A 12,320-nucleotide genomic window follows, 5' to 3' on the forward strand; every position below is an offset into this window, starting at 1 on the left:
CTCATGGGCATCTTTCTTGATTCCTGACCAGATGAATTTCTCGGATAAAAGACAGGCTGTAGTGCGACCCGCCGAGGGGTGTGATAATCCGTGGATGGTGTCGATGATGTTCTTTCTACAGGAGGCGGGAATCCATGGGCATGGCCGCCACGTGCTGGTGTCGCAGAGGATGGTTTTCCCAGCCCGTTCAAGGGGAATGTCTTTCATCCGTAGCATTGATGCTATCATACGATAGTCTTAGGCCTCTGGGTCGTTCTGCTGTTCTACGGCGAGGTTTGCAGTCAATTCCCAGGTGGATCGCGTTGATCTCAATCCTGGAAAGGCCGTCAGCGACGGGATTTTTCTTACCCGGTACGTAGCTGATAGTGCAGCCGAATTCTGCGATGGCTGCCAGGTGTCGTTGTTGGCGAGAGGACCAAGCGTCTAAAGACTTCGTGAAAGCGTGAATTAAGGGCTGGTGGTCTGTAGCGATGATGAAGGTGGTCCCTTCAAGCATGTATCTGAAGTGGCAGACAGAGAGGAACTCTCTGTCGAAAGTGCTGTATCTGGTTTCCACAGGTTTGAGTTTCTTGCTGAAGAAGGCCAAGGGTTGCGGGTAACCGTTGACGATCTGTTCGAGGACAGCACCGCAGGCAACGTTGGTGGCGTCGGTGGTTAACTTCCGGGGGGTGCACTGTCGTCATGGTACACCAGGGTGGTGGCTTCGGCGAGGGCTGCCTTCATCCTGTCAAAGGTGCGTTGCTGCAGGGGACCTCAGACGAGTTTCTTGGCTTTTCCCTTCAGGACATCATTGAGGGGAGTCAGGATGTGAGCAATGTTGAGGATGAAGAGATGGTAGTAGTTTACCATCCCCAAAAACTACTGAAGGTGCCACATCTTTGTTGGGGTTGGGAAGATTTTCACGGCCTAAACCTTGGTCGATGTGGGCTTAACGCCCGCTGCGGATATTTGGTGTCCGAAGAAGACCACCCTCTCGGCACCGAATGTGCACTTGTCGAAGCGCACGGTCAAACTGTTCTCCTGAAGGCGTTTCAGCACGGCGTGGACGTGTCTCTAATGTTCCTCTTTCGTCCTGGAGAAGATTAAGAAGTCGTCCACATAGCAGATGCAGAACGGCAGGGCCCCCAGGATGCTATCCATCAGTCGTTGAAACGTAACCTCTGCATTGCGTAGGCCGAAGGTTGAATATGAGAAGGTGTAGGAGCCGAACCGAGTGATGATGGCGGTCTTAGGCATGTCCTCTGGGAACACAGGAACCTGAAAGTATGATTTAATGATTTGAGAAGGTCCATTTTAGTCAAAATTTTTACCCCATGAAGGGTGCTGGTGAGGTCTTGCATATTTGGCAGAGGATAGTGATCTGGCGTTGTGATGAGGTTAAGGCGCCAGTAGTCACCGCAGGGCCTTCATGTCCCGTCCGGTTGCTTTACCATGTGGAGTGGAGACAGTCAAAGGCTGGATGCCTTCTTGCATATGCCTATTCATTCCATGTCTTCGAAGGCAGGTTAGGCATCTCTCTGCTTCTGCGGCAGAACTTGGCGTGCGTGGAAGGTCCCGTTGTGTTTATATGATGGTGGACCCCGTGCTTGTTGGGGGGATCCCAGCGATTGTTGAAGTTCCAGCTTGAAAACGTCGGGAACTCCTGAAGACGGGCGGCGTAGGGTTGTGCTACGACGGCGGAGATTGGTGTGATACCTGGAGCACCTCATAGTGGGTGGGTTTGGTATGGCCCGGTGTCAATGAGGCGTTTTCCGTCGACGAGTAGGCCACGGTGAGGCAGGAAGTCAGCGCCGAGGAGGGGGGGTGTCTGACGTCAGCGATGGCGAAGGGCCAAGAATAAAATTGGCCTATGATTGAGATTTTAAGCACCCTAGTCCCATAACACCGTATGGGAGATCTGTTGGCGGTGATGAATGAGGGGGCATCACTGCTAGGCGCCCGGTTTAGGTCGGCCTGTGAGGGATGGAATGTTGATTGCATACAACTGATATCAACTATGAGCCTACGGTTGGATACGGCGTCGAGGATGTAGGATCCGATCTTGGCGTGATCAGCTATTACGGCTATGGTTGATGTCGGCAGTGTCTGGCGTCGGAATTTCTTTGGGAAATTACAGGGGGCCTGCACTTCATTGCTTTGTTCCCAAACACCACGTCGGTTTCGGTCTATGGTTCTGCTGCATCGACAGCGGAGGTTTCTTCTTCATCAGGGCGAGGATTTCGTCGTCGTCATTAGAGAGCGCCGCTGAGAAGGTGAGGGATGACTAGCTGAAGAAGGATGATGCGCCAAGGCAGGAGGCCTTGGAGGCTTCGTATAATTTCTGTGTCCTTGACAGGAGGCTGTTCATCAGCAGGATGTCGGTGTAGGTGAGCTGGGCTTTCACGTCCTGCGGAAGGCGTCAGAGGAATATTTCGCCAGATAGGCTTATCTCTCGTCGTCGTCCAATGGGGTCGGCCTGAGAAGTCCAACCAGTTCATCCCGTGCTTCTACGGGCGAGGTGTCGCCCATAGATCTATTGCTGAGATCAAGGACCGTCTGTGCCCTTGCCGAGAGGGAGAGAGAGTATATATTGATTAGTTTGGTTCGTAGGTCATCGTAGGATACCTGACCGAAGTGGGCGTTGAGCCATGGGGAGTTCTTGTCAAATACCTCCTTAGGGATGGAGGTTAGGACGATGTCAATTTGGGGCAGGGGTCATTTAGCTTGGCCACCCTGAAGAGTACATCATCCCTCAGGAACCAGGTGGCAACTTGACTTTGGGCGCAGCCGGGTGGTTGCTTGGCACGATGGGGTGGGTGGTTTCGTCAGGGTCAGTTGATGCATCCGGCCAAGGGCGTGAGTTGGTTATGTCAGATATATTCATCGTTGCTGCCTCACGAAACTAAGTGGGATAAAGCCAAAAGACGTCTAACGTTAATTTCTAAAGGTCACAGTTGTGAGGAGGACAAGACAAGCAGAGAGAGACTGACAATTTACTGAACATGCAATGGTCACAATATTACAGTGCGAACGGATAAGTAGGTTGGGAGGAAAACATTTCCAACAGCCAAAATCATTTGTTTTCATTCAAATATAAATTATAAATATCAAGGCGGTAGCCTAATGAAATATACATTATTATACGTGAAAATAAAGCTCCCAAAGAGCGCAACATCGTTAAACAAACATCCACTGTCTGGAATAAATAATAAAGTTACAATATACAGAAAAGAGTCCAGGGGGAGGAAACACGGCGGGTAAGACGTTGGCCTTACAGGTCCCCTACCTGCAGTATAATTGGAACTTGATGATGAACCAGGCAGGCAGTCATCCATTCATTAACTGCCCCCCAACCATCAGCACATTGCCATCGGCAATGATTACCTCTAGAGATACCGTCTTCTCAACATGGGATACTGCAGTATTCTAGTCATGAAGCTCACCAGTCCACCCCTTACAGGTAGGAAAGGTCAAAGAGTGCACCCAGACTCTTTTCCAACATATGGCTGACAGAAATGAATGACGCCTTAATCCTGACCCACTGGTGTCATCAGCGGGGTGGTCGTTATGAGCCCATATCTTGTGACTACAACTGGCATTCCTGAATTTCATAAGACGTCCTTTTTTTCTTGGAAGAAGAATTAGAAGAGGAGCGAGCTCGCTTCTTATTCTTACCAACCTAAACTCGAGGTCTGCAAGCAGTAAAGTCGAGGTCTGTGAGACCATAGATGATTTGTTTTGACAAGAACTACAACACTTGTCATGTGTGGTGCAGCAGGCACACTCACTGGCTCTTATTACAAGACAGTGGCTGAGGGCACAGGCAGAGGTAGAGTGCCTCTGAACCCAGGCAAAAGGGGGCTGAAGCTATTGGCATAATTGACGGTCCCAGGGTTTTCTTATGCCTTACAGGTGTGGAAGCCACCTTTCAGGACATCCACAGTTGCAGGAGCCTTCTTTTCAACCCAATTGGGCGAAGAGTACACTGCAGAGATCAATACTCTGGAAGAATCCCAGACAACATCAAAGCCAGAAAACTTGCTGATGCAGATATGAGATCTCCCTGCTCCCGCCACATACTCCACGGGAACTGAGCCAAGGATGTACGCACAGAAACCTCATTGAGGATAAAAGCTTCTTAGTCACCATCTAGGGTTTTGCACCATAAAAAATTGGCCTTCCTCTTCCTTCTCAAAGTGTAAGCCTACACTGAATGGGAGGCAATAATTTGTTCGAGGATGACAGCAAATAATCACACCCCCTGCAAGAAACATAGAGAATGTGTGGGTTTACTGCCAGTCTAGCTATAAATTGGTATCAGCACCCACCATTAACTACCTCATTTAGTAGGATAACATTCATTCTAACGTGTTCCGTAGACATTCCCCATCTTAAAGAACGAAAGGTTTGTACGAAAGAACAAATATGAGTTTAATATATGCATTATATGTAATATAAATACAGTAAAGTTCTATAATGGACAAATTTTACATTTCAGCCTGTCTATCCATTTATAAAATTTTTACAAAGCTAATTTATCAGTACCAGCTCTATGAAAACTAAGCTGTTTTTTTTCCTTTGGGGGTTTAAACTATTTTTTTATGTATACAGTATCTAATAAATGAATACAGTATAGAGTGAATTAGCCAACCAAAGAGTATAGTATGAAAATCTCGTAGTTATAGGGCCTGTTAATGAAATTTCTAAGATTCGATTAACTGGGGACAAAAGAGTAATTAGTCTCAAAAGAGTTCAGTGAAATATCTGCATCTTTGATTTGATTATTTAAAAGTATCTGAAATTACATAGTATTTCCCTTAAAGTATTTTTATTTTTTTTTTTATTTTTGCAGGCTTGGAGGATTTGACAAAAACTTTTTACTATGGTGCCAGCCTTCTTCGTCGTACCTTTTATAAGAATGACCCCTCAGCCCCTCAGTCTCCATCTGGTCCAAGAGTAAATCTTGTGGAGCAAGTTCAAGCCATTGGTGTTGACAGGTTTGTAGGATCAGGTCAAGTGCTCTCTGTTGGTGGAGTCGTCACTTCTCGCCCAGCTACTTCTCCACTTCTCCATCTTTCTAATCTTATAATGAGCAGTGCCAAGGACTCCACTTCTACCGCCACATGTACAACAAGCACAACTGCAACTAGTTCTGCAGGAATGTTTGTACCTAAAGTTTTATCTCCAGGAGAGAGGCGTCCCACACTTCCATCAGGGGCTCCAATGGGTATTCCAGGGCATCCAGGGTCGGGCCATCTTGACAACCGTCTCAGCCAGCTCAAACCAGGCCAACGAGCAGATCTTGGAACTGTTGGTGGACGTTCAAGACCAACATCTCTTGGAACTGTACCTCCAAGAAGTTCTGGGATGGAACAAAATGTTGGCACAGTTTGCTGGACATCTTTTGGGCGTAAAGGGGGATTACTTTAGGTTTCAAATTTATTTATACATAAAAACAGTATATAAAATATTTTCTTCAAGTTCCGTTTTGGGTGCTGGCTGACATTGGTTCAGATTTTTGTGATAGATGATGTTTACTGTTAAAATAAGTATTGATGAATCAGTAATAAGTTGATCATTTTATTTGTCAGTACCATCATTTGAGCATCAAATAATTCAACTAGTGATGCAGTAAATGAACCATATGTTTGTTTGAGTATAGACTGTGGTATATAATATGGGGTAGAAATACTTTGAGAGAATATACAGTATGTAATTGAAGAAAGTGATTCAGGGTGTTTATATATTGTATACTAGATAATTGGAAAAGTATAGGGTAAAGCTTTGTTATGATAGTTACTATGTAACTATTTAAGTTGGGATATAGGGATCAATTGCATCTGCATACTTATCAATATTTATTTCTCAAGCGGTTCACTTAAGCAGTAAGTTGTCTGTTGATATTATATAAGCACTTTTGATTTTGTGATGAAAAACTAAAATGGAGATGAATTTTAAAAAGTTAAATACCAGCTTTGTACAGTTGTTCATTTTGCTTTTTGTGCTGGTTAAATCCGTGCCAAATGAATTAAGTTTCTATTTGATTTTGTTGCCTTGACGCCTTCTGCAGCTATTCTGGTTGTGCAATAGAAGTGTGTACAGTTCTATCCATCGTCATTTGTCACATGTACATCCTAAATGTATAAATCATTCAATATAAAATTTATAAACTAGAATTTTTTTATAATTTCAACACCTCATGGAATGGATCCTGTGAATGCACAAACCATTTTAAATATCAAGAAACTGTCTCAGTACATGTTGACTTTGGTTGTAAAAGCGGCAGAAGGGGTCTCTATGAAAGAGACCTAAGTCTTCTAGTCACACTTCAAAGAAATACTTGTTTTTTTAATCTATTCTCAATTTTTTTGTACAGTTCAGAGATAGGCGCCTTATTTATTGTTTAGCAAAGATTAATGCTTTATGTAAGTGTAGTTATGAGTTGATATTTGTATATTTTCTCTTCCTTGTACTGTATAATTGGTAATTTTTAATATGATCCTATGTGTCTGTCTGATGCTTTCAATTCCACTAATGGTCCTCTGATCAGGCAGAAGACCACACTAGTGTCCCTTGCTTTTTTGTTTTCCCCGAGTGCAATATGGTAAATGTGATTGGGCTACTCTACATTTATGTACAGAATATAAAACGGTCACATAAATTGTCGTCTTGTACAAGAAATATATTGTGTTGTCAGTTTGAGTATTATTTGCAGTTAGCTCGGCTATGGTTTTCCTGCAAATAACTTTTAATTATCTGCATAGGTTGTAATGAATTTTGAAATGGACATTTCAGTGACATTGTTTAATAACTGCAGTGTAGCCCAATAAGGTTGAAGTAAGTAATCCAACTTTTATAGAGCAGCAGCATGTTACCCTATGCACAATGTTCCAGCAGGCTTCTTACAGCAGATTTATCCCACCCTATAAGCCAGCCAGATGCTAAACAAAGCTTTGCAGGGCAGTTCATAGAATTAGCCTGCAATTTTTCATACTACTTACAGGCAGTAAGCTTTGACCTTTTAGTTTTTAAATATTTTGGGATTCAAGTCAGCCAGTACATCAGCCTATTTTGTACATTATTCCTGTACAGTATATTGTACTTGACTTTTTTTTGTAAATTTCTCTTAATGCTACACAATACAGTTTATTTTCATGTACAAAAAGGCAGGGGTGCAGGTGGACATGCATCTACTTCATTGTAGAATTCATATTATTGTTTGTAAATTTACAAGACAATTTTTATATTTCATAAATGTTTGACCAATTTTAGATTTTAGTTCAAAGGATTTTGTTTCTGGAGGTCCTAAAAATTAGTGGGTATCTTTAGTTTCCTAATGGCAAAACTTTTGTATTACATTAGTACAATCCTTTTCCTGTACTATCCCATCTGTAGGGGATTGCCTTCCCTTTGTATATCATCCTCATAGTTTTCATATGCTGAAATATACAGTGGAAAAAATTGTGGTCATCTTTGATTTTTTTATTCCTTCCATCTTAAATTTCATGTAATGCATAGTTGATAGTAGATATACCGTACTTTGAAGTAGTTCCAAAAGTGTAAAATTTAAAAGATTTGCTAGCTTTGCCAAACTCAGAAAAGAAAAGGCTCTAAGCAAAAAAAAAAAAGAAAACTAATACAATTTATATTTTTCCTAGCTATACAAACCAGTGTCCTTTATAAGGGGTTTACTCCTAAGTTGATTTTCAATGACAAGAAAGAAGATAGGTTCCTAACAGGCAACTATAATAAATTACAGTACTGGGCAACTCCAAGGCTGGGCAGCGCAACAAGGTGCTGCAAGGTAAGCTTCACTCAATCCTGGTCAAGAATTGTGAGGGTGAGAATACCTTTGCATAAATGACTCTCGTTTGTATAGCTAGGAAAATAGAAACCATATTATTCCTACATGGATACAAACTTCCAAGTCATTTATATGGGGAGTCTTCTTCAAAAAGTCACTTAAGTTCTATACCATTAACGAGTTAACAGATGATAAAATAAGCATATGAATTTGGCTGGCCAGCCAGCCCATTTAGAGGCAGGGGGCTGAAGTGTCGGCTCTCTCTAAATCATTAACCTAACTGGAGATGAAACACTACCAAGAACGTGCACCAAGAGAATTCTGTGAACATATGAAATGTAATGGATACAAACAGGTCATTCTCGCCTGCATTAGGATATGGTTAGCGAGATAACTCCCAAGTCCACAATTACAGGTTGATTAATAAGCTTTCCTGATGCTTCTGACCCAGATGTCGGACCCTCGAGGGGGGTAGGGCTAATTCAGCTAAGCTGGTGCCCGCGCACTCAATGAGATCTGGAGAGTCGGCAAGGGTAATGAGACCCTGAGTCTGAAATAGGCTCTTGGTTCTTTAATTTGATTTGAGATTTTCTGGCATCATGACATCTAAAGTCATTGAAGCCAATATTTATTATAAATAAAGAATAAAAGAATATTAAATTAAAACCATAAAAGCATAGATATTACTAAAGTTAAATAGCTATCAGGAGCCCTGCTTCTGAAGTAAAGCTAAAAATACCACTAGCACGGTAGGATACATCATGTCCAATAATCTTGGCAAGGATGAACCTATCATCCTCACCTCAAGCCTCAAACAGATCTATTTCTTTCACTACTATAAGTGGGGCATTCGGTCAACAAATGCCTCCCTGTCAAGAGTACCAAACAGTTGCCGCAATATGGCTGGTGCTGGCCAGTAAGCAGATATTCATGTGTCGACCGAGTGTGACCAATGCGGAGATGACAAGGAGTAATAACCCCCTTTCAGGGCATCATGTTATATTTCCAGGGGGATATAAAATTTGTTACCTCTCACATCTTGTTTTCAACCAAACCATCCCAAAGCTGTTGTGAAATATTACAAATTTTGGATCTTGCGAAACCTTAAAGTTGCGGCAAAATACCACACATATGGTGGGGGGGGAGATCTCAGTGTTTCCTGTGAGGACATTTAGTCTCTCATACCCTGACAATGCAGAGAAAAACTGATGTCACGACAAAGGGTCAAGTGTCCCTGTAAGGACAAAGGATGTATATAGTTGCTATACCACAACAATATGTCCTAGAGAGAAGGATATAAAATCTATTGGTATATTCTTTTAAATAGTTGCCTGTTAGGTCTTCTGCCTCTTGTAGACACCCACTAAGAACTTAGGGTATAAGAGTAGTTTTGCGTCAAAGATCATGAGCTTCATACACTCAAGGAGACTGGGCCTTGCAGCACTTCCCCCTGAGGATTTATTTGCACTAAGGATTAAGACCTCTGATCAGATCTTGCAAAATCCTCAAGGTTACGGCAAGACCACAGACAACACATTCTCAAGGGGGTGCCATGGGAGGGGTTCCCCTGAGGATGCATAAACTCTCATAATAGATTCATAAGCAAAATAATTCCTGTTTTGGAAACCTTCTTTTGGAGTGACCTGACCAAAGCTTAAAGACATTAGAAATATTTCTGAGAGAGGTTGTTCTTTTCATGTATTTCCAGACTGTGTTTACGGGACAGAGTAACAGATTATCCACAGCATCGTTTACATCTTTAAGAGACGGATCATGAGTTAAATCTGGTGTAATTGATAGCCAGATTTTAGGGTTTAGCCATAAACTCAGAAACAAAAGACAAGGATAATTCTCTCCACCCCTTGGAAGTGAGAAAAAGACCCCACTTACCTCCTTGGCCGAGGCTAAGGCAAGAAGGAAGACAGGTTGCAGTATAAGGTTAGGACTCTGTTCAAGGCCTATGTAAGAGTTTGTAGGATGCCATCTTGAGGGATCTAAGATCCTAAGTCCCATGGATAGCAGATCTGTTTGAAGTTCCTGATGAGAACAGTGTGTGTCTATGAGGAGAGGAGGAGTCCCTTCAGCCTAAAGACTTGGCTCAAGGGTGAGTGATCGCCTTTACTGCTTTAACTTAGAGGGACTTCTCGATTGTCAGAAACATTTAAAATTTAACAAATGTGGGGAATAGAGTCCTTGCATGGAGCAATGTCTGACTTCTGATATATAATAAATCACTTTGCAGTTTCTCTCGAAATGCCACTCTTTCAGAAGAGATTCTGGATAACCTCCATCCGAAAAGATGGGAAGCAGACCACCTCGCAAAACTTTTGAACACGTGTTTGCCATGGCAGGTTTAGGCATTCTGGAAGTTCTCTTGTGACTTTCACAAGGAGATCCAGCAGGTTTGGATACCACCCTGCTAGTGGCCATTTTGGGGGGACTAGCATTAGTTCGACATTTCATTAAAGACAGATTCTGTTTAGTGTCTGACAAAGCAGACAAAATGGAGGAACAAAGTAAAAAAATTCATTCCACCTCAAAGGTGTTGGAAGACATCTTCCATTACTGCTGCTGAGACTGAAACTGGAGAATCAAATGCAGAGTTTGACATTCAGATGAGTGGTGAATATGTTATGAGTTGGGAAAAAACAAATTCACAAGGCTCCATCCCTACTGACGTCTCAAGTTGGCTCAGATGGCCTGCAAATATGTTTCTCTCCCCGGGAAAGACACTCGCCAAGAGAGCGACCGCAAGGCTTGCATCCAAAAGTAAATTGCTCCTGCTAGTTGGCATAGCAGGAGGAATACCCAGTCCCCTTTGCTTTTAGATGTAAGTCACTACCATGGAGAAGTTAGTTTATTCAACACCACAAAGTGGTCAGTAAAGGTCTTTAGAAAAACAGAGTAATGCCAAGTATATTGCTTTCATCTCCAGGTATTTGATATGGAAGATGTAGTCTACTTTGACCATTGGCCCAAGATCTTACTCCCTCCAAGGGTGAGCGTTCTCCTTTTTTGTCTTGGAGAGAAGCATCCAAAAAAGAAAGGAACTCTGGTATTGGAGCCTGTAAAGGAGTGTCCATCAGTAGGGCGTAAGGACTCCTGCCTCAAACACCAGTGATGTGTCATCATCTCCAGAGAGACAAGATGACCCAGAAGCTTCTGCCAAGAATGTGCTGGGAACAATTCCCTTCCAAGGACAGTCTCTACCACTTGAATGAATGTTAATATCCTGTCAGAATATCAGAACGTTCTGGTTTTGACCAAGACTATTTCCATATCTAGGTATCTGATACATTGTTGAGGGATGAGGCTGAACTCCTCTATGATTTGCTTGGTCCTCAACTTCCTGCAGAAATCAAGAGGAACCTCACAGAGGGAAACGAGCGGGGTTCATGATTCTGCTAGTAGGAGCCTGATGTTTAAAGCATGAGCCCAGGTTGAAACAATGTCAAAAGATCTGGTGAAAACCTGAAGCACAGCACTTTGATAAAGGTAGACCTTGTTCCTGATAAGGAACATCTAGTAGTTAACTAAATCTGGGATGGACAGAAACCTGAAAGTGTCTACCAGGACTTTTGTCAACAGGAATTTGTTCTTTCTTATGGCAAGAAGAACTGTGGTTGGTTGAATTGAATTGAATATAGGATTTAGGCATTAAGCCAAGCACTGGGGCATCAAAGGCCATTCAGCTCCATATAACGAAAACCATTCAATCATATCTGTATACTCACCATTTGGTATCATTTCAACCTTTAATATAAATCCCAACATTTTCATACAATAAAATCTAGATGTGAAATAAATAGGGATTAAAAGGGTAAAATAAACAAATAAATTAATAAAATCAATTATAACTTGTAATATAACCCAATACTTTGTATAAATTTTCTCAAGTTCAGGGTATTACAGTTTTCCCCCCAGTATATCTCTTAAAGGTTTGTCCTGGAGTAAATGTGTCCTCTGAAGATTAAAAACAGGACAATCGACTAAAATATGTTTAACATCCATTGTCACTTGACAGGTATTACAAAGAGGGGCCTGTCTCCCTTTCCCACTCTTCATTAAATAACTGTGCGTTGCATACGTATGGCCAATACGCAGCCTAGTTAAAATAATTGTATCCCTCCTACTTCTAGAATTAAAAGATGACTATTTATCCACCAATGGGTGGATTTGTTTCAATTTTGTATTAGTAGTCAGTTCAGACCATTGAGCCTGCCACTTATTTTTACGGTAAAGATGAATCTCACTTTTAAGATCTTTATAAGGAATACTCAAAGGGGATGGATTACTTAGCCTTGAAGCTTCCTTTAGTGCCTTATCTACTTGTTCATTTCCATCCACCCCAACATGGGCAGGGACCCAACAGAAGTGAAATCTGATACTCTTCCTAGACTGCAGAAGTACTAACCAGTCCAGCACCTCTTGTACTAGATGATGGCCTGGCACTATGGGAATCTGTAAAAATTGTATAAAAACTATTTTGGTTGCCATTTTTAAAAATATGTTGGACTGCGAGAATTATTGCGTACAG

The 12,320-nt window shown here is 42.2% G+C and overlaps 1 protein-coding gene across 6 annotated transcripts in view; it reads left to right on the forward strand.

Moving 5' to 3' along the window:
* The window catches only part of milt (trafficking kinesin-binding protein milt), a 393,019-nt gene extending 385,576 nt beyond the window's left edge, over positions 1–7,443 (forward strand). For all 6 annotated transcript variants that reach the window (XM_068364781.1, XM_068364782.1, XM_068364783.1 and 3 more), the window contains one exon: positions 4,832–7,443. In XM_068364781.1, coding sequence (XP_068220882.1) covers positions 4,832–5,409 — 578 coding nt within the window. In that variant the 3' untranslated portion in view covers positions 5,410–7,443. The remainder of the gene's footprint in view (positions 1–4,831) is intronic.
* The last annotated feature ends 4,877 nt before the right edge of the window (positions 7,444–12,320 follow it).

This window comes from Palaemon carinicauda, chromosome 41 (assembly GCF_036898095.1).
Source record: "Palaemon carinicauda isolate YSFRI2023 chromosome 41, ASM3689809v2, whole genome shotgun sequence".
Taxonomy (NCBI): domain Eukaryota; kingdom Metazoa; phylum Arthropoda; class Malacostraca; order Decapoda; family Palaemonidae; genus Palaemon; species Palaemon carinicauda.